Source organism: Ammodytes marinus (assembly GCF_949987685.1).
Source record: "Ammodytes marinus genome assembly, chromosome: 11".
In the NCBI taxonomy this organism is placed as follows: Eukaryota; Metazoa; Chordata; class Actinopteri; order Uranoscopiformes; family Ammodytidae; genus Ammodytes; species Ammodytes marinus.
The window spans coordinates 14,735,555-14,758,517 of NC_137215.1; the positions used below are offsets into that span (position 1 = coordinate 14,735,555).

The following is a 22,963-nucleotide window of genomic DNA, read 5'->3' on the forward strand; positions in this document are numbered from 1 at the left end:
TTTTGTTAGAACTGGCACATCTACAGTTTTTGGATACTCTCTTCTCATTGCTTGTCAGGGTTGTCAGTTGAAAGGGTTCATCCTCTGTGGAGCATTAAATATGCTCTGTATAGTCTCATGTAAATCTGCCCTTTTACCTTTTGACATTTGTCATGTAAAAGATAGGGAGTTTGGGGACCTGGTGGGAAGAGCATCTCTTTAAAACATCAGGAGTTTCCTTTGGGGAACTATAAACAAAGAAAATCCCAGTCAGTAGAGTTTTTGAGATTCCTTGTAGTATATCACAGTGTCAGACCGACACTCACAGAACAGCATCTCAAGTTGCTGGCAATAAAAGACAAAGAAACAACTTGAAAACTCAATGAGTGAATGATTTTTGAAATGACAAGTGAGTTCACTTCATTGTTCAACTGTTTAAAAAAAGATATTGGTGGGTGGGGGCGCTTGTGGTGTAGTGGTTAGAGGGCCTGTCTTTTGTTCTTGTAACTTGTTCATTTAACTTTGGGAGGCCCATATTACAAACAGACTGTAATATAAGGGCTGCTGCTAGTGAACAATAGTGTCAAATATGCATTAGATGGGCAAAGTCAAATAATACGTAGTTCAAATTAAGAGTTGAAATACCACAATGTGATCTAGTAGTTTAATTATGGGATAATTCAATTAAATACCCTGGAAAGTGATTAAAGAACACCCTTAAAACATGAATGGAATTAAAAATGCTGTCTAAATCAGGTCTCATCCAACTTTCTTTATATCGCTATCTTCCTCTGACTTGTCCTTCAGTGCCCTTGAGAGACATGTATTACCTTTCTTATAACTCTCTCTCTCTCTCTCTCTCTCTCTCCCCCCATATGGCTCATGTTTCCCATTGTTTGCAGTTTCTCTTCTTTATTCATCCAACTTGATGATTAAAAGCAGAAATGCTGAGTTTTCCCTTTCAGTCTCTATGTTCCCACACTCCCACAAATCGCCAGATGGAACTGGAAAAAAATGGACTTGAATTCAAGACACTATAACAGAACACAATGGGGGACTTTAACAGATAAAAACCTAAATCTATTAAGATGATGGTTTTTCTAATAACATTTATCTGGATCTGTCTGAAGTCAAATGCATATTTCTCTCTTAATCATAGCCTTTTGTATTTGTTATTTTGATATATTCTGCATCTATTCTTTGTTTGTTTTTTAAAGACACGCGACGCCAACTGGCCCACAACTTTAGTCCACAGTCAGTGAGTGAATAGGAGATACAAGAGAAGTTTCGGGCTATACTTTTTTTTATAAGTTTTTGTGCAGCCTTTATAAAGTGAGTTCTGTTGTTTGAGCATGTTGGGATTTTTCTTTCTTTCAGTTTGGCTTTGTTTGTACTTTTTATCCCCTTCTTAATCCCATTTTTCTGGGACAAGATGGCCCTAAATACAATTCCTGCGAACACCACTCGTCTGATTGTGTAAGAATTGCACATCTGTAACCGTTTATTTTTTAATTCCAGTTGCATTTTTAGCCTTATGGTTGTAATATTCTTCTTGGCTCTCCTTTCTGTTATCTATTTGCTCAGCTATTTGCCCTACTTTTCATGAAAGTATGTCATAACAGAGTAATGGTGGACAGAGCCGACATATGATATTTGAGTGTATGTGAGCTTGTACCACTCCTCTGCTCTCTTTCCTCTCCCGATATTCAGCATTGACAATCCATTTTGAAGACGTTTTGGAGCGTAACAGATTCTCTGAAAGCTGGGAGGAGTGATACAGCTTTGAAGCCTAACTTTTGCATTCTACAAATCCCCACTCTCTCTCTCTCTCTCTCTCTCTCTCTCTCTCTCTCTCTCTCTCTCTCTCTCTCTCTCTCTCTCTCTCTCTCTCTCTCTCTCTCTCCATTTATACTAGTCCTCACCTCATTTTCATTTTCTCCCAGTCCACAGTCAGTACTTGTTACTTTTTGAAGGCTTTGCAGTCAACTCATCATAACAGTCCACCTCGAAACTAGTAGAGATACTAAAGCAGGCACAGTTGTAACTATGGTTAGTGAAGTCAGATAAGTAGCCACCAGGCAGGTTAACAAGATGTCATCTAAAGTGACACAACAAAATAAATAAAGTAGAGAGACCTCAGAATCTAGTACATTAAAAATACACTCAAGTGTTTGTGGGAAGCACACCAGAGACTAGTTTGTTGTGAAAGAGAAAGTGTGTATCTTATGGAAAGTCCCTGCGGAACAAAGTTCAGAAGAAGTCCACATAAGAGTGAATAATCGTTCCTCCTCTTCGCAACATCTGTGTGTGTAAAGCAAAAGAAAAAGCAGCACAACAAATCCAAAGTCTGTTATGACGACCTACACACTCTGGTAACAACACTGGCCTGGGCAGGCTCCATTCACTTTAGCTCCAAAGGGTGCGTCCATATGGGGGTGTGGGAGGTAAAAGGTCACACTGTGTTCATGATTTGCTGGATTCCAGAAGTGGAAGATCACATTTTTAGGGTAAAATGGATTGGTTTATGCCTTCAATTGCAATTTGACCATTATGCATTGTATCTCAATCTTAGTCATGATGTCTTTAATATATTTATTTTAAAGGAGTTATTGTTGCGTGTTATGACCCACATGAATTCAGGAATAAATTCACATAAACAAACTGATGCTGTAGCAAACCAAGGGCTGTTGCATCTGTTTTGAAGTATTCATATGATTGTTTTTCCTTCTTTCTTTTTCTTTCTTTCTGAAATTCTTTGCTTACTCTGTTTCTTTTACCATTATTTCAGGTCTGATATCTTATCTAGCCTTTTAGGGCATGTGTTGGCGTTGGGTGGGCTTAGTGGGTCCCAAAGGGCATTTACAAAGTGATTGGCACAGGTCAAGGGGTCACTTCTAAACCACTCTTGTTTCACTCTCCCAAAGAGCAGAGAGAAACATGGAGATGACAGAGAATCAAATATCCTTTTAACAGAAATGTGTGTTTTCCTGCAGGATGAATTCTAACCTTGGTGATGCCTTGACATTTCCTGTAGCGTCATTGTCATGTCAAAATATAAATGTGTTTTGCAATATTTTGATTTGCGACTAAATACTTGCACTTACTAACTATATTTTTTGTGTTTAAGATGCTGGACTTGGGAAACATAATGCTTGCTAAATATCAGCATGTTAACATTGTTTATGTGAGTATTCTGAAGCTAGCATTTAGCCTTAAAACCGACTCAGAGTTGCTATCATGGCTGTACACTTTACTGTTTTGGTTTCGTCTCTGAAATAGGCTTTACCAACAGTGTTTGGTTAATTGTGTCCTGACAATATTTAAGGCCTTTGTAGAGTGTCACCCACACACAGTCAGCACCAAAAGGTCAGAAAAACCCTGCAGGTAGAGGAAGACAACGACCAGTCATAAACAGAGGAGACAGTGGGAGGTCGGCCATCGGCTTTACCACAGGCGACAACAGCATCTGGAGTGTGTGCGTGTGTGTGTGTGTGTGTGTGTGTGTGTGTGTGTGTGTGTGTGTGTGTGTGTGTGTGTGTGTGTGTGTGTGTGTGTGTGTGTGTGTGTGTGTGTGTGTGTGTGTGTGTGTGTGTGTGTGTGTGTGTGTGTGTGTGTTAATCTGAGCAGAGTGTTTGTTTAAAGCGCTGTGGGATGATCTTCCCTCCTTTCCATGGAAAGAGGAGAGGAGTGGAGGGGGTGGGTTTAAGCTTGTTATTAGGATCCAGTCATATTCTCTAGAAAGGGACGGGAAATCCCTCTCTGCCCCTATGATTGTCAATATCTCTCTCTCTCTCTCTATATATATCTCTCTCTTTCTGGATTTGCAGTCCGCACTCCCCCTCAAACCATCAATCTTTCTCCAGCCCTCCTACGACTTTAGAATAAGAAGCATTTACCAGAAATACACATACCATGTAATTGTGCTAGGGTTAAGCCAGTGCTAATGTCCAAACCAAAAATATAAAAAAGCCTCCCCATCCAAGGAATTGGATTATAATAAAGTGCTGCACCAGCTGTAAGACCTGCTCTGTTTTTCATCATCAATGAACAAGGGATTCATAAAACTATAGAAGGTCTGAGAGGATAAGAAAGCACATTAAAAAACACAAAAATAGAAAAGGCTTTGTATAATGCAACAAATTCCCTTGATCAAGCACCCATATGTAGACTGGACATATCTTTTTATAAAGTTAATTCTTCAGCAGATACAAATTTTAAAACATGTGGTGACCCTGTACACGTTACATCATAACACACTTACTTAAATTTAAAATATATTAAAGGCAGTTTTTTTTTACCACCACCAAACACTTTTCTGTGAAGCAATGCTGACAAAAGAGCCTGCATGCTGCTTAGTAAAATACATAAAGGTTGTCGACAAACAAAAACAGAGCTAGCAGAGCGTGTAGAGGCACAGAGGCCAAAAGATCTACTACATGTACATGAAAGGTTGACGACAAAGTGCACCTAGTTGCTATTTGTGGCAAAGCGGATCGCAACAGAGGCGGAAGGATTGGATTTCAGCTCCGAGCGAGGCACAGTGTCTGTGGGCAAGTGGCTCTTGGCTAAAGGCTAATCGGACACAGGAGACGATCAGTCAGCCATGATGTGAAGGTAGGCGAAAAAAGAAAAAAAGAAAAAAAAGTGAGAAGAAAAGAAACAACAGGAGGGAGTTTGGGATGTATGTTGCACGCACACACACACATACACACACACACACATACGCACACATCCAAAGGGATAAGACTTTAGTCAGTGGCTGGGGGCAGCAGTCTTATTTGATGCATGATTAACAAATTATGTGTAGTCCTACTCAATATGGATTAATGAGCTATACATAGCACCCATTAATCTTCCATATAAATAATGACATTAGCATCATTAAGAGGATCTGGAGAGTAAGCATAATTTTGGTTTATTTCGACCACTGGCCACTGGCCACTGTGTGTGTGTGTGTGTGTGTGTGCGTGTGTGTGTGTGTGTGTGTGTGTGTGTGTGTGTGTGTGTGTGTGTGTGTGTGTGTGTGTGTGTGTGTGTGTGTGTGTGTGTGTGTGTGTGTGTGTGTGTGTGCGTGTGAGAGAAAAGTTTCTCTGATAAGCCAGCCGTTTAAGTCGTTCGGACAGTAAAGAGTAAAAGGTCAATGTACCAAATGTCAATCAAATTATTCGAAATTGATCAAATGTGATAAAACTATGTTTTACTGCAGCATCAAAATGAGTGGAGTTAGTTCTGTAAGCACTGGTTCAATGTCAGTTTTAATGATCTTTCATGGATAATTTCAAACCATCCGACGAATTAATCTATTTAATGTCACAGTATTAAAAAATTATACGGGCATAATTTAATTTAACAAGCTATTTCGAACTTGTTAAAGCAAAGTGAGTTGTACATGCGGTCAGTTATGTTGTATGTGTGTGTGTGTGTGTGTGTGTGTGTGTGTGTGTGTGTGTGTGTGTGTGTGTGTGCGTGTGTGCGAGTCTGTGTGTGTGCGTGTGTGCGAGTCTGTGTGTGTGTGTGTGTGAGTGTGTGTGTGTGTGTGTATTCTTTGTGGGAAATTCAATTTGTTTTTTTGACTCTATATTGGGAAAGTGAGGGCATGTGTTTTATTCTTAAATGTTATGTTAATATTTCATATTGTGCTTCTGAGTCGTACCTGCTTATGATCCAAGCTAACTTTTGGGTTTGACTCACTTGCCTGCTCTGTTTTTGGACTTGTTGGCTTTTCACAGACTTCTTACCTGTTGCTGACTTCATACCCTTTCTCTGACTTCTTGCCCTCTGTGTTCAGCTTTTGGGTCAAGTTTGGTTTGTGTGCAGCCCCTCTGTTTTCTTTGTTTTCTGTTCAAGTTACAGACAACTTCTCCCTGTAGTGTGTTGGTTCACATATTATGGCCAGCCCATTGGGTGTAGTCCTGTTTCTAACAAACATTCACACATGAGTGAATCCAGACCTATGGAACTTGACGGGTACGGACATCTGGCTGTGTGCGATTTCAAATGAAACACCAAATATCTCCATGTGGGGAGCTTTTCATGCTTTCAGATCCTCACATGCTACCTGCTTGGTTTTGTACCAAATCAATATAGTTTGTCTCCCTGATGCAGGGTCATCAAATTTACTTCACTTCCTACTTACTTTTAAGACAGTTTCTGGTGGAGCTGTGATCATTTATTTTAGTACACAGGATGTTTGACAACTGAATTCATGTCTCGCCAAACATGTTGTCCTGGCAGTGGATATGTATCTACTGTAGGGGAGAACGGGGTTATATGTCACACGTTGGTTGTCACGATCGTTATATCTCGGAACCACAAGGCGCTGTCTGTGATATTTTGGTATGTAAATATCCAGAATTGGGATCAGAGGTCACCTACATAGTCTTCCTTGGAGTTAAACTGCTGAATTTGAGGTGAGAGGACTGTTTGTGTTTTTCATGTCAAATTGAAAATATCTAGCTCCTCAGTATTTTTCTTCTAGGCTTTTACACAATGGGTTTATAACAAAACACTTGTTACCCATAAAAAGTGTGAAGGGTAAACTATAGTTTAGATTGTGGTTAGCAAGCTAATTAGTTGTCAGATGGTTGTTGGCCTTGATGCTAGCAAGAAATTCAAGTTGGGGTTGGTCGTCACATTTTTTGGGGGGTTGGTTGTCACATGTTATCCAAAGGCTGCAGCCAGAAAAGGAATCCAATAACGAAAGAAATTGTCAAGCTGTATCCTCACTGACACCCCAGAGAAGGAAAGAATAGAGCAGGAAAAGGCAGCTAGCATGCAAAAGAAAAAAGGGCAACACAATCAAAACAACCCAGTGCATCCCAAACTAGACCAGCTGCCAAGGCTACAGTAAGTTATGTAGGCCTATTTGTCAACTTGACAATGCAATTAAACTTTCAAATTTAGTTTTCTTGCCTTCTTTTTAAGATTATTCCCATTAAGATAACATTGTGACAACCCCATAGTGTGTGACAACCGACCCCTTGATGGGGTTGGTTGTCACAATGTGTAAGGGTGTCTTTGATGATTAATTTCTTCTTTATTACAATAAGATAGAAGTGAGGGGTACACATTTCAAGCCAACACATTAAGCTTCAATTTAATGTAGGAATGACTATTGAAAGATGTTTAGGTGATAAGCAATTCTCACTAGAGTAAAAAGTGTGCCTACTTACCCCGTTCTCCCCTACCCTCTCTCTCTCTCTCTCTCTCTCTCTCTCTCTCTCTCTCTCTCTCTCTCTCTCTCTCTCTCTCTCTCTCTCTCTCTCTCTCTCTCTGCAAAATGGCAGCTCCAGAAAAAGCTTTTCCTCTTTGAATTTGATTGACTGACACTTAAACCTGACATCTGTTATTTTAGAAGACTGAATAAAATAAATACAACCCCCCTAGCATAGCGGCAGTGGATAAATGTCAATATAACATTACATCATTCCCTTTAATCCAGTTATCTGTGGGAATAAGAAATTCACACCACCCTAAATGACACAATGCACCCAACAATGCAAAGCACATCACTGACAGCAAACGTGTTGTGGCGAATGAAAACTGAAGGAGTGAGAAAGGGAAGGGAGAGACGAGAGAAAAGTAAGGAGCACTTAAACACACAGACGTCAGTGTACTGTGCAGTACATGGACATGACAAGTACATGAGAAACACATTCTTCCTCACCCCAGCACACACTCTTAGACTTTCTGCTTCGATGTTTCCAGTAAACCACTCTCACACACACATACACACATACACACACGCACACGTGCATACGCGCACACACACACACACACACACACACACACACACACACACACACACACACACACACACACACACACACACACACACACACAAATGAGGCGAAGCATCTATTTCCTCTAAACTACGGGGCAGTGCTTCGGTACAACTTTAATATTTGTGTTACACTGCATCTACAAAAGCCAGAAACCAGAAATGAAAGACCAGATAAAGTGTCCGATCTTATCAGGATGTAAATCGAAACATTTGATTTGCCAACATGCAAGAAAAAACACAGCAAGAACCAGACAAGATCATAATCTTGCTTTTTTAACTCACATAATGGATTGATTGTCCCTGATTTCTCCACTTGGAACTCAAAGATAATACAGGATTTTGTGTACATGAGTGTGTGTCTATGAGTGTATGTTTCTTAGGTGAATAGGTTTGAAGAGACCAAAATCAAGATGACAGAAAGAAAAAAGAAAATTAACTAAATGAACTTACCTTTCTAATAAACTGCCACGAAAGTATCAACCACTGCGCCTGGCCTGACAAATAGTATGTTTTGCTTTGTGCATATCTGATGCATTGATGGACCATCGTGTGTGTGTGTGTGTGTGTGTGTGTGCGTGTGTGTGTGTGTGTGTGTGCGTGTGCGCTTGCGTGTGTGTGTGTGTGTGTGTGTGTGTGCGTGTGCGTGCGTGTGTGTATGTGCATTTAAGGTCTGATGTTAATAGGTCTCATTATGAAAAACCTCTAATCAGTAAAAATAGCAATGTAGGTCAGTGTTTAGTCTGCACACACACGCATTTACTGTGTCACAGACACACATTCTCTATGTTTCACATGATCATTAAGTTTCAAGGTGTGTGTGTGTGTGTGTGTGTGTGTGTGTGTGTGTGTGTGTGTGTGTGTGTGTGTGTGTGTGTGTGTGTGTTTACATAGAGCTGGGGTCTTTGGGGCCACCTAAGCCCGACGGTCATGGAGGGCCTCCACACATACACACACACACACACACACACACACACACACACACACACACACACACACACACACGTACACATGTACACACACACTTGCAGTGAGGTCATTGGAGGGAGAGTGACAGCTCCAGGAAATGAAACACACCTCAGATTACGGTCAAACAACATGAACTAACATTTAAAACATGTGGCTTTCGCATGACTCGCTCCGTGTGTTTTCTTGATTGAAACCGTTCCCTCTTCTGTCGACCGCTTTAAACACAAACAGCAGAGTGTGAAAAAGGCCCTTGAAGGACGCCCAGAAACTTTCTCTACATGTTGAATACTACGCCGTGATTTTATTCTCATTTTATTCTCATTTGTGCCAATCTTGTAGTTTTTCCTCTCCTTCACATTCTTCTCTGACGGTGTCTGTCTGCATGCAGTCGGCATAGAGATACCAAAGCTTATTTTCCTCCCTTTGGAAGAAGCCATCTGCTGCTGTTTAATATGAAAATCAAGTTTCAGAGTTATGGAACACAAGTTTCTTGTTCATATCAACACTTGCATCGAGTTACTCTTTGGCTCGCTGTCACTCACCCAACATCACAGGAGGAGCTCTCCGCCAGGAAATCATCTTTAAAATATTATGTTGCCTCACGGAATTTACTGTCACACCCATGCAGGGTTTGAACTGAAGGATAAAAAAGTTATTTTACCCTAAAGAGGGACACAGCATATATTCTCTATGGGTAAAGTAGTGGTTATGGCTGCTTTACTATGTTGAATGACTAGTAGGCAGACGATCATGCTCATTTCTCATTTGTCTACTGTCTGCTACAGCATCTTTTTTTTATACTTACTGCATTGATACAGGGAAACGACAAACTCTGAAGGGTTCAAAACAAACACAAAGTATACCCCCGAAAGGATTTTAAATCATGTTTGGCTTCTTTTCTTGAATCAATTTCCAGAAACCTAGAATTTGTAACACATCTATGAGTCTCTAGATCCTAATGCTGTAGCATAAGATCAAGAGCGGAGAACAGTAAGTTCTGGTGGGTTTCCCACACTAAATCACAGGGCTGTTTCTGTGAGAACCATTTTAAAACAATTGGCAAGACATATTTCACCATGCTGGTCCACTCAGCAGTTACTGTCTCTCAAATAAATCCATATTTTTTCATTAAAACCTAGTTTTCATTAAAATGATGCTCCACCACCCAAAACATTTAACAATGAACTACAACCACTGCTGTGGCTGTATATAGTTTGAAGCTCCTTCAATAAACCTGGAGGCTCCTAGGATCCGTTTTAGTGGACGGTGGTTTAAATTCCGATTCCGATAATAACAAGCTTTCATGGTGGTGAAAGTATCAAATCCACTCATACGGCATAATCCTCTCCTCAGCTGTATCCCTCTGTATACCCAGTTTGTTGTAAACAGTCATATTTCTGCTCAAATTATGCTAAATTCACTGCTTCATCTCAGTTTACAAGCAGGACCCTAGCCCAGTCGCTGATTGTACTGTAAACTAAACACAGACAGATGTAAATGGCCCATGTTGACTCGAAAAGGAAAGGACACCGAGATTTGAGCAAAATAATTGCTGTCTTGACTACGCAGCAGATAGCAGCTTACTAACTAAATGTAAAGGTTCAGTAAGCGTAATGGTCAGTTTAGCTAACTTCCTGTGAGTGACTGCAGTTAGCAGTCCCCTCCCTCATCCCCACGTCACCACATTAATGCACTGTGGTCTTCAAACAGTGAGTTATCTAGCATCATCTCAGATCCATAAGTGTGATAAAACATGATAAAAACCATCAAAACAGACATTGGGAAGGATTTTTACCTGCTCCGCCATTGTAGGCGCATACACATTCACCCATCTGTCGCTCTGCAAGTGCACTGGCAGTGAGCCGGTTGCCGGTTTGTAACGTTCTCTCTTCTGATTGGTTATCAGCAGTGGGATCCCCGAAAAGTTTATTTGACGATTACATGCAGAGCGGGTGACTGAGAGATCGGCTTTATGTTACGCGCACATCATGTAAGTGATCACTGTATGAATAAATCGCTTACTTCAGCTTTAAAGTGTTTCGGAATGAAGCTATTCAGCTCTTGGTGCAACATTTCCAGCAAGGACTTTCGGCTCAAATCCAACTTTTCTTGTCCCAAATTTCTTGCCGGACATTTATGTTCTGGTAAGTGGGCGCAAGCTGGTATGTGCAGCCTATATTGGCTCACAATCGTATTATGTTTGATGGAATGGACACTCATACACTGTCTCTCTCTGAGACATCATTATGATCCCATCCTACACCTGACTGGACCAATTGCTGCATTCCTATCTGGCTGAATGCACCTTAAAAGCAGTGAGATACATTATAGCCCCTCCATGTATGACTCATATGGAAGCAGAGAACATTTAGTATTTAGACTTAATATATTTTGCCTGGTGCACAAGACTGAGAATAAACCACCAGGTGATCTGTGAGTCAATTTGTGAATCGATACAAGCAAAGTAGAAGAATATGAGAGTCTGAAACCTTTAAATGTTTACTGGAAAACGTTTAGAGTAAAAAACTATAAAAAAAACTAAAGTCACCGTTCATGAGAACAAATAAGACTTCTGTTTTTCAAAAAATTTAAATTTTAACTTAAGTTTATCAACGTAAACTGTGAAGGAACACGGTCAATTAATATGTGAAAAATCATGAGGGAGTCAAAATGTTCAAGTGTGTGCGTGCGTGTGCATGTGTTTGTGTGTGCGTGAGTGCATGTGTATGTGTGTTTTTAAGCGTGAGGGCACGGACTGTGAGAAGAGGAGAGGATTATCGACACAGAGCTAATCTCTTTATTCCACTCAAATCTACATTGCCTAAAAAATATCCTTGCACACACTACACACACACACACACACAGTATGCATGAGTAGACCACAAAAATACATGCAAACGTTTGGCTTACGCTGTTGGTGTTCCTGCAGAACCAAGTTTGCTGTTCTCTTATTTTGTGCTTAAGACACAAATTCCGTCCACTTGACTAGAGACAGTGTAGTGAACGTTTCCTTTTACCTTCATGGTTAAGGTTGTTCGCTGTCACAGTTACAGTAAAAGAAAGAAAAAAACTTTATATTGTGTTCTCAGATGTCAGTATAATGTTTCATTGAACCAATGTAAAGGCGCGTTCAGGGAGTAGGTAAAGAAAATGTCCAGTGTGACTGTAGAGACATAAGCTGTTGCCATGCTACCTTATGCATACATATAAAGCCTAATTTGAGCCACAAAGAGAAAATATTCATGTATCCAGAACTATTAGTTTACTTTAAAAAGGTAATTCAGGGGTTCAGTGTTGCACTTCCATAAAGTAAGGACTCTTTCAAGGTACATATTTGAAGAGAAAGAGGTGAACTGATTTCAGTGCCTTGAATGGGTCAGAATTCCCCCACAATGACAGAATACCCGGTAATGGCTTTGGAAAGCTCACTCCAGAACCACAGGAGACGTCTTTCAAATGTTTGAACAGGCTAAGTAGTTTCCCTCATGAACTCCACATGTAAAAATCATTGGAGTTTCTCTTTAGCTTTATAGTCAAAAAGAAAAAAGTTATATTGAGAATTAGCTGAACCCACTTTAAAGTAGCAACGAGGAACTTTTAAACATTTCTGAGATTGTCTAATTTTTCACCTGATGATCATAAATGACATGCAAAAAATAAACGATACCATCAGTGCAAAGAATGCTATTTTTATATAGTTTTTTTTAATGCCTCTGTCATGGGTACGCTCACCCAGGAACAGCTGGCGTTGTAAAAACACTACCACTTTTGTCCAAAGTTGACACAAACTGAAAGTTCCTCAGAGCGCCTTCAATAGGAGTCTGCAATATAATGACATCATGCTTATTCTGACACTGCTAATTATGCAAGCCCGTCATTATCATAACCACAAGAGACTGCTCATCGGGAAAACATAAACACATGTTATTTTAAGGGCTTCGTAACAAACCCTCAAATGCAGTCGGTTCTTCTAATGAAGTCATTAAATTTGCTAGTGTGATTAATTTGGCATGCGTCTCACAAAATGTAAACGTGTGTCATTTTAAACAGTTTTAACATTTCCTTGAGTGAAGGGCATTTAGCAAGCATTCACAACTCTTCAGCAAGAAGACTCATTTGACTTTATTGACTGTAAAGAGCGGCATGCAAATAGTTTTTTCTCTTCTTGGCTGAGTGTGTAATGTGAGGTAGAGAAGGGCAGGGTTTCCTGCAGCGCTCTCACTGTGCCGAGCCTTGGCAGGATGGCGGTAAATCTCAGTACATGTAGGGGGATTGTGTCATGCTGTATTTTGCAAAGTCAGATGCTGAGCTTTACTGAAAATGTTTTTTTCCTAGGTCTAAATACACATCTAAACATTTTGTCTTTGGCCACTTTGGGGAACTTTACAAAGAAATATACATTCATTGCCTGTAGACTAGTCGTACCCATAACCAGTACTTGCCTAAACCTAACCACAGACACGACTTTTGTCCACAATTGCACAAGCTGTTCCAATCCACTGGTTTTATGTTTAGTGCATGCTAACACACACACACACACACACACACACACACACACACACACACACAAACTGTCCCTTTGCTTTGACACCTGAGCCGTTGTGCTGATCCTGTTTAAGTGAATTAGAGATACTCTGGCTCACAGCACCAGATATTTTCTTTTTTTTTTGGATCCCATTTAGTTAGTATCATAGTAACAACTATTCTTCCTGGGTCTAAAATATACAACACAACACATTCAACATTGCAGAAATACTTCCACATTATCAATGAAACAAAGAAACAAGGTGATATATTTAGCACTATTCACGTTTACCTCTAAGATTTAAAAGAAGTGAACAATTGATATTTTGTGCCAGTGCACATTAGTGTCCCTACATTAGCACTGCAGATTTAGCTTTGAGTATACATGTAAGTGTGTAGGTTTCCTAAAGACACAGATGTTCCTTATATACTGGACCAGGCTTTATGCCAGTTTCTCTTCTACCATGATCCATAACAGCCCTGGCACGCATCCCTTCAACACTGCTCCTGCACTGATTTATTGCAATGTTTTTTCAATATCAAACTAAGAAATATACACCATATGCATAGACAAAGCCTAATGTACTGTATATACACCCACACATCACATGCCAAATACAATTAAAATGACCTTCTCTTGCTGTCTTATCTCTCTCACAAAGTCTAGATTATATATCATGAGTCACTCTGATCATGTAAATATCAGCTTGCGGTCGTATTTTTCTATTCTGACACTTCACATCACAGCACACCGTACATATACACCTTCAAATAAATGAGAACTCATCTCTTGTTATGTATTTTAAAAACATTTCAAATGTTCTCTATAATGATGAAGTCTGAACGGTCAAGTGGAAAGAAAGAAAATCAGAGTAATCTAAAGAATAAGTGGAAACTCTGTGCGTGTATGTGTTACGTGTCACCACACAAAATGCACAGCATGGAGAAACATAAATTATTTTGCAATCAGACTCAGCATTGGCTCTGGCACTTCTTAGTTCTTCAATGTTTTTTTTGCATTTTGTTGCATCACAGCCCAGCATGCATCAAGAGACAGAATGATAACCAGCGCAACCAGCCCTGCTTTGTACTGGTCAGTGATGCAATGCAAACAGACATGAAACTAACAAGAACAACAGCAGCATAATAAAAACAGCAGGCGCCCAATCTGCTTTGGAGTGTCACATCTTATGTCACTTTGTCCAACTTTTGTCACTTTAGTGTTGTTTCTTTTTTCTGTTTTCTTAAGATGATTCTTTTAGGATTTTGCTGCCACTAAATGTTCAAAGCAGTGGAGGATTTCCTATCCTCATGCTGCCCCCTCCTGGAAGATACTCATCGTTACAATCTGTTGCCCGGAGTAAACCTGTCTGTGCTCAGCCTCAGTGGACTGTTTCAAAAAGATTAATGACATTATGAAGGAATAGAGTTTCTCTTTGTGGTTCTCACATTTCCCTGCTCGGTGGATTTATTAGTTAGCTATTAGTTTACGTAATATTCACTGACCACAAAGGGCTTTTTGTTAAAGAACGATTAAAGAATTTCCTTTGGGATAAATGCACCAATAACTGAAATATTAGTTTGACTACTTTGACTGAAGTCCTTGAAGCCAGATTTGAAATCAGGATTGCTCTACGTCAAGATAAGGTAAAAGTGCAGATTTTACCTCAAGAACTATATTCTGTTTTTGATTTTGATTTTATTGAGCGATACAGTACTAAGAAATTAATTTGCAATGAATCAAAAAAATACCTTAAACTAGTTACCCACATTTTGAAGCTTGAACCTGCAGTGGCTTGTAACTGCCTGCTTTGGCCAGTTGATAATCTTAATTTATTAACACAACATTTTGGAGCAGAACATGAAGGACATTACAGCAGACAATGTTGTAGTTACATGATGAAGGCAACCGCAAAAGGTCAGAAAACCAATAACAAGACGAATGGCTGTGGACTTTTTCTGAACCTCTTCAATGAGATGAACCTTTCTGTTAATTTGGCCTGTCTGATGACCTCTAACTGTGCTGTGTCCGGGCCACTGTGTGTCATCAATCATGATGTCACAGCTCCTGGAAGTTCAAAGGTCATGCTCTGAACTCACAGGAAGACAGAGACAGACACACACACACAGCTCAACAGGAGGGCAATCAGAGGTGATCAGACGTTACCACTGAGTTCGTCTGAGACCTGGAGGCAGAAACACAGATACGCACAACCTAAAAATAGATTTGGAGGGATTTTTCCCATTGGGACTGAAACCGTTCCACTCTTTCCTTAATTAAAAGTTGTTCTGTCTGTTCGTTACGTTGGATTTTGCAGTATTTTCTAACCCTTATTAATTGTGATAATATCTCAGATGGTGATGATGTTTCAGCAGCACTCAATTTTCAAATAATTATCATAGTCATGAGTGTGTGGCTCCATTTTAAGTATGAGTTCAGGTGATGTATGCTTGTTGCTTGCCGGCATTTCTATCATAATGTATTAATAAAACATAACTGCTCACTACATCAAAGTGAACAGCTCTTCTTTCTAAAGAACAAATAATAGCATGTTTTTTTTACCATATTTTAATTGTAAAATTTCTATTAATATTCTTTGACTTGCTTTTAATTTTGTGTTCTATGTTGGTATGTTCAAACATGTGCCAATGATTTAACATCTCTGCTTATACTGGACACAATTGGCAATTAACCTTTTCTGATTCTGATTACACATAAAACATCAACTGCTGGATAAATACTTCCCTTTACAATTAGTCATTTTTAAATAACTGTTTCGTGTTATAGTCCAACAATATAAAAACATGAAAGCTCAAAGAATGAACTTCCATTCTCCAATTAAAGCTATATACTGGAGGAAAAAAATAACCTTAGTGTGTTACATTTGATGACATTTAATTTTAATTTGGAGGCACTTTCAATTCACACAATGAAAAAAAAATGGTGGAAAAACTAAAGAATGAGTCATATCCTCTTCATCATTATGTTCATGTGGGTTTTTTTTTTCGTACAGAAGAAAAGAAAGTATGCCGACACTGCTTCACATTTCTTACAAGATCCTGGATGGAAAATAAATTAAAAATCAGCAAGACATTTCACCTAAAACCAAGTAGTTGTTCTTTGCCTTTTGAAAGGCAGCTACTTCACACAGCTGTGAAATCCCTACCCGACCTCTCTGAGAGCCCAAGGGTATCTGTAAATGACCTGTGATACATGTTAAGAGTAAACAGCGAAGAAGAAGAGCATATAAATAAGTGTATGCATATATGTTGGGAAAGCATTCATCCTGCTGAAATGACATGAATACATGTCACTTCCTCTGTAGCTAGCCTCAACATCTGAGCACCTCCTGAGATCTGTACAGGGTTGCATAACTATCACTAATCATTTCATCTGATTCCCATAATGCTGGAAATGCATATGCTGCATGGGCTGTTGAAAACTCAGTTGGTGGCGTCAGATAAATGTTGGTATGCAGATTAGATTGACCAGCACATATGGTGTATGTTCTTGTAAAAAAAGAAAGAAGAAAAATACAAATAAAAATCATACTGTGTTTAAGTTGGAAAAACGTGCCGTTAATACTATACTACTTGATTATAGTCATAAACTAATTTCCTGGACACATCTTAATCCCTAAAAAGAACTGGCTCCTCTGGAAGTCTACCAGCAGCATGCAACAATGTACAAGGACGACGGAAGGAAGGGGAGAAGGGAAGCAAGAATCACGAGGAGACCTGTGTGTGGATAAAAGCAGTTTTTAGCCTCTCAGTGCTACAGTGAGGGAATGAGAGAAGAAGGGACATAAGGTTATTTTCAGTCCTTCATGAGCTCTTGTCTTCAAAGTAGGTCTGTTCGATGCGTCTGCAGAAGGACAGCAGGTTGCTGTAGCTCTTGATCCTCTCCGCAAGCTCCGTGCTGGTCAGCCTGGTGGTCAGTATTGTGAAGAGGTGACCGAACACCAACGCATCCAGCTCTGTAGGTCTAATACACACACACACACACACACACACACACTTAGTTTGCTATTGTTATCAATAACTGAAAAAAGATGTGTTGGAAAGTTGAATATTTCCAACTAAGTAATTATATTTCCAAGTTGCTACAATACACAAAAAATATTTGCAATCAACATGTTGGTGTCTTGAATTATATTCAAACATGTGCCAGTGACTTAACATCACTGTTTATACTGGGAAACTTGCTTCTATCAATAATTATAAACTTCTTTCACTCTGATGTAATTACAAGTCAGAACGGAAAGGTTCAAATAATCCATGACATTAACATCATAACTCTACATAAACTGGCATTTATAAATACTAGATGTTCTAAGGATGCAGAGAAGAGAGTTCTAGTTTCAGTTGATAAGGAGGTCATTACTTTATAAAACCACAAGTTGGTGCTAAAGAAAAAGTTCCCAGATGCTTCCAAACACATGCATCTTTTTTGGTTGAGATCCCTACAGAGCAGAATCTGCAGGGGCTCAGCTTGCTCAAAATGTATACCCCCCTTATGCCACTCTTTTGCTGTTTTGTAATTCAGAGAGATACATACTGTTTATTAAAGAAGAACGGTTGCGTCCCCAGCCTCTGGGACAGAGCCTGGCAGCACTGGCTCACATCCTCATAAACCTAAAAACACATCACAGGACATAAAAAGGTTTTTATGTTTTTGTAAATGTAAGCCAATATTCTGGGACTGCTATATATATATTATGTACATCCGACATCCATAGCCTGATGGTTACTATGCTAACCTGCTCCAGGGTTTTCCCTCCCCAGCCAATGGCGTTCATCTTCCTGCGGATCTCCCACTGCTTCTGATAGGCCAGGATGTTACTGAGAGGCCACGAGTAAGGACTGCTATATCTGGGACGGGAGATCTACACAAAATCAAATGTATGCGATTAAAAAGGCAATGAATTATCACTGCCACACATTTCCTTTGTATGAATATAAAGACAAGTATACACACCTCAGTAGCTGTAGCGTCATCACACCACTGAACATATAACTGTAGAGAGGAGAGGAGATTAGAGTGGGAACATATTACCCAGAACAATTGATGTGTGACAGTTTGTTGATGTTATAGTGCCTGTGCGTGTGTGTGTGTGCGTGCGTGCGTGCGTGTGTTTGTGGTGTGTGGTGTGAGTGTGTGTGTGTGTGTACCTCAGCAGTAAGCAGCATGTTGTTGACCAGTTCCATGTATGCTTTCATTTCAGCTCTCTGAACATCATCTAAGCCATCGCTCAGAGAATGACCCTGAGAAGGAAAAACCCAAATCCCTGTCTTATATTAATCTTATTTTTCTACTAGCTAATTAACAGAATAAGGACCAAGTGACTTTCTAATACGGGATATATTCAAAGAAAAAAACATCAATGACAATTGCAGGTGAGAAAATGTCTTAACGTGTCTCTGAGCGTTAAGCAAGCAGTGGCAAATAATCAACAACTTTCTATGTTACAAACCTTAGCTTTGGTGAACTGCACTATCGGCGCCAGTTCTGACACCACCTGGTTCCCTACATGGATAAAGGGAATCTTACCTACACAGACAAATACAGAGCAACAGAGAGAAGAGGGCAGAGCATTAAATATCAAGGTAATCACTTTTAAAAGGAGCAACCCAAGCATCTATATCTATATCACAAAACCTGTAGTCTCCTTAGATCAAAACTCCTATCTAGACACTGTCTGGATACAAAGAAGTGGGACAGACCAGGGCATAACGACTGAGAATAACATTTAAGTTATAACAGTGAACTTACGATAAAACCACTTACGACTACAATAGAAGACCCAGCTTCTCTCACACCACACACACACACACACACACAAGTACTAACCGGAAGGTGACATGTATTCAGCATTTGCCTTGCAAACCACCTGCACCGGGAGACCACACATCCTGAGGTAAGCCTGTGCGGGAGAGAAACAACTAATTGAGGAAATCAGTGTAATGAAAAAAATGTTTGATCTGTTAGTCTTTTAAGTTATCTTCAAAATAATAGAGAGAAATGTGCAGAAACAGATGTCCACACACAAGATATAGACATGCATATATATTTGCACACATTAACAAAACATCACCTGAACAGCAAGAGATGAGGCGCAGTCTGACAGCAGAATTTGATCCTCTATAAAAAACAAGTACAAGTAACGTATAAATAACAACACTCACAGCCATTACACTCTATATTGTTTGTACACTTCATTAAAACACACTTACCCCTCAGCGGTTGGTACAAGGTTGCAGTTTCAGGCCAAGGCTCAGCAGCTGTCAGTGTCAGAAACAAGACATGAAAAGAGACAAGGTGATACGTTGGCTTATCAAACTAGTACGTAACTTTTAAATAATATTTTGTTTAATCGTGTAATACATTTAAAGTTAAGTCAATGTCACGTCTATTTAAACTTTGAGTGTGTGCTAACAGACACACCCCCATAGATGCACTGCCACCAAAGTGTAAGTCCCCCCTTGTTCAGCTCAGCTTTAGATGCAGATCTAGTTCAGACATTGAATGTGCTCATTGTAAACTTGCTGAACATGCAAACCCTTAGGGAGGCAGGACAACTTCTCAGCAACAGTTAAGGATGTTATTAAACTCTACACAATTCATGTAACTCATGTATGTTTGACTTTAATTGTGTAAATTATTGCTAACATACATGGAATCACACAAATTGTTGAGTTTGTTCCTAAACTATTCATTACAAAAATCCAATATGGCACATAATGACTTATCTGATCTCTGTTATCATAGCTTCATGGAGAGGCTTAGGCCCTGATTGTAAATTACATACGCAAGGCAAATAACTTTCTGAATTTTCACTTATTAAGTCTGAAATTGACAGCATTGCAGTAAAATGTTTTGTTCCTTTATGTAATTCCCTCTGTTTTAATGTTAATTGCATTTCTATTGTAACGTAAATTATCTTTAACATTAATATTTTAAAGGGCTCTGCATGTCATTGTCATATTGTACAATACATTGAGCTGCATTCCTTGTGTACAAGGTGATACTTATTGTATTCTTATAATTATTATTAATTTTATCTTTCCACTAAGTGGCGACTCTGGCGAGGGGGCAGTCTGTTTTTAGACTGTATAAAAGTGGTTATAACAGCCTGCGGTTCAACACACTAGTATTGTTGCAATTCCGCTTCCAGCCACCGGTGGCAGCTGTGAGCAGCTTAGTGCCGAGCAGCACTCTAGCTGAAACGATGAAGAAGTCAGACGCCATCTTTTGGGGGTTACATTTTTATATAATTTAGCCAAACTTCAATGCAGCAAGTCGTGTTTTTTTAGCTCTACGTAAGGCTTTCAACTACGTGAAACCAGCCGAACTTCTCCAGCTTGATTCCGCTGTCCTCCCTTAGGTTTGTATTTCTCACATTTATCCAAATCCCAACTTTATCAGCGTTATAAGCTGAAAGTAGGGGCTACACCTAGCTCATACGGGACATGAAGTCAGAGTGACAGACCTTTATGACAGCTAGGCTAGCCGAGGTAATCGTTGCCACAGAAACAGAGAAACATGAACAAGGACAGACAATTTGACAGCTTTAACTTAGCAGTCCTGTTGTGTTTAACGGCAATACTGTATTATATGTATTGATTCGAGTTTGTAAAAGGCTGCATGACTGTAAACGTTAGCTGATGCTACATGGCTAAAGCCAAATACTAAACAATAATAGAAGCACGACGCAAAGTCAGGACTTACCTGCCATCTGCGACACGAACGCCTCCGCCGCCAGAGACATTGTGAAGATGTAATGTCCGTCTAATATGCGATAAATACAATGAGATATGCGGTCAATTCCAGTGCATGCAATTTTAAGGGCAAGTGCCTGTTCTGCAGTCACCGAGTGGTCCGCCTGCGATTAATGTCCCGGGGAGTAGTTCCGCTTTACGCTCGGGCTGGGGATGACATCCAGACATAATAATTATTCTATTCTGTCTGCTGCTAAACACTGTGTTCAAGTTTCTTTATTTGTCGTGTGCACAACAAATACAGGCGTTGCCTTTACAAATATTAAATCTCCGGCTCCTTCCAACAAGCCTTATACAGACAAGAACATAATAGGGAAGAACCCACAAGAGAATCTATTGTAAATGAACCAATAATGCAAAGAGACATAATGGTGCAACACTTTTAAAATGCGAATTTGACTATAAGTCTGAGAAATATAATGTTATGAACTGGTGGTATTTTAAGTCTGAGCAGATGTTGTATAAACAGATGAAAAAAACACTATGAACAGGTTGTGTGGGCCAATAAATGAATAGGAGCCGTTATAATTAGAACACACTGATATTAACAGGTTGTGTCAATATAGACGTGTACAGTATACACATATTGAATACATGATATATTAACAGATGTAAACATAATGGCAATGTGCTGAGGTATTTGAGCCAATTACATAGAACTTGACCATGGTGCAATATCGGTAGATAAATGTCTACGTCTCTATCATAATATACACACACATATGTAGGTTTATCTGCAGCATCAGCATCTGTGCTGACAATGTATACAGCTGAATTTTTTTTTTAAATGCCACTGCCAATTGTAGCCTTAAAATAATAAATTATTTTAAATCACAACTGCAGCTCTTTACTCTTTACAAACTGTATTGTGCATTGCTCGTTTGTTTGAATAAGTACATACATTCCTTTTATTGTCACTTCCTGACATGTTTCAATCTATTTAAATTTTAAATCAAATCTGATCATGTACAACTGTACACATACTATATTAATTTCCCCCTTTCATATATATATATATATATATATATATATACTGTATATATTTTTTTAATAATCATCATTGTTATTTTTAATATTTTCATTATGATAATGATAATAATAATAATTATTATTATTATTATTATTATTATTATTATTATTGTTGTTGTTGTTGTTGTTGGTGGTGGTGGTGGTGGTGGTGGTGTTATTGTTGGTTTTTTTGTTTGTGTTGTTGTGTTGTTGTCTGACCCAAATGATAATCAGTATGCTTTTCTTACATGGGTTTTGTCAAATTCTCTTTCAGACTGCAGTACTTAGTGTAGCCAGACGGGGACGCTCCTGCTTCACCAGAGTCAAACTGCAGAAAGGCAAGTTGGTGTTGTGTAGCCCACACACTCGCCTATCACGCATAAAGTGCACCAAGCGCAAACACGTGTATTACAAGACATGATTGGAGGTGTTTACAATCCTGAGACAACAACAACAAAACCGTTTACATTTAATGGGACAACATGCTTTGTATTTTTAATAATATTCATTAGATACAGTATAGCAATCAAGTGTATTTGTTATAGGCTAGATCTTTGTCATTTTACAATAGCATGTCAATATGGACTAGCATTTGTGGATATATTCTTTGTTTTTTTTTACTTTTTTTTTTGCAATGGATGATGATCACAACATATATTATCAACCAAGTAAAAGCGCAACATCGGATCCAAATGCCAGGTCTGTATTTGTGTTATGGTGAACTACATTTTCCATGGCAGAGGAAAACAACTAACGTAGCCTTCGTTTCTCTGTCTCGGATTGCAGACATGAAGATCTGTGTCGAAGCTATTTGTCCATGTGTTGGACTTCTAGCGTAGATATTCCACATGCTCATATGTCAGCCCCTTTTCCTGCACATTTCACTGCGTCTCGACCGGAAGCCGCCAATTAATGCCTCTCATT

The 22,963-nt window shown here is 39.2% G+C and overlaps 1 protein-coding gene across 1 annotated transcript; it reads right to left on the reverse strand.

The window, feature by feature from the left end:
* Positions 1-15,218: 15,218 nt before the first annotated feature.
* Positions 15,219-21,121, reverse strand: mtx2 (metaxin 2). The gene is made up of 10 exons (XM_080037417.1): positions 20,982-21,121; positions 19,487-19,534; positions 19,348-19,394; positions 19,104-19,176; positions 18,727-18,803; positions 18,425-18,517; positions 18,231-18,269; positions 18,013-18,138; positions 17,811-17,887; positions 15,219-17,237 (listed from the first exon to the last, which is right to left on the reverse strand). The coding sequence occupies exons 1-10, from the start codon at positions 21,019-21,021 to the stop codon at positions 17,078-17,080; spliced, it is 780 nt and encodes a 259-aa protein (XP_079893543.1). The 5' UTR covers positions 21,022-21,121; the 3' UTR covers positions 15,219-17,077.
* Between the last annotated feature and the right edge of the window lie 1,842 nt (positions 21,122-22,963).

What these genes read in the sequence shown, in the direction of transcription:
- mtx2 (XM_080037417.1), bottom strand. Translation starts at nt 21,021, where the DNA reads ATGTCTCTGGCGGCGGAGGCGTTCGTGTCGCAGATGGCAG. An exon ending in TGCAGTTCACCAAAGCTAAG is followed by an intron (nt 18,518 to 18,726) that starts GTTTGTAACATA and finishes TTTCCTTCTCAG; the next exon opens with GGTCATTCTCTGAGCGATGG. An exon ending in ACATGCTGCTTACTGCTGAG is followed by an intron (nt 18,270 to 18,424) that starts GTACACACACAC and finishes TCCTCTCTACAG; the next exon opens with TTATATGTTCAGTGGTGTGA.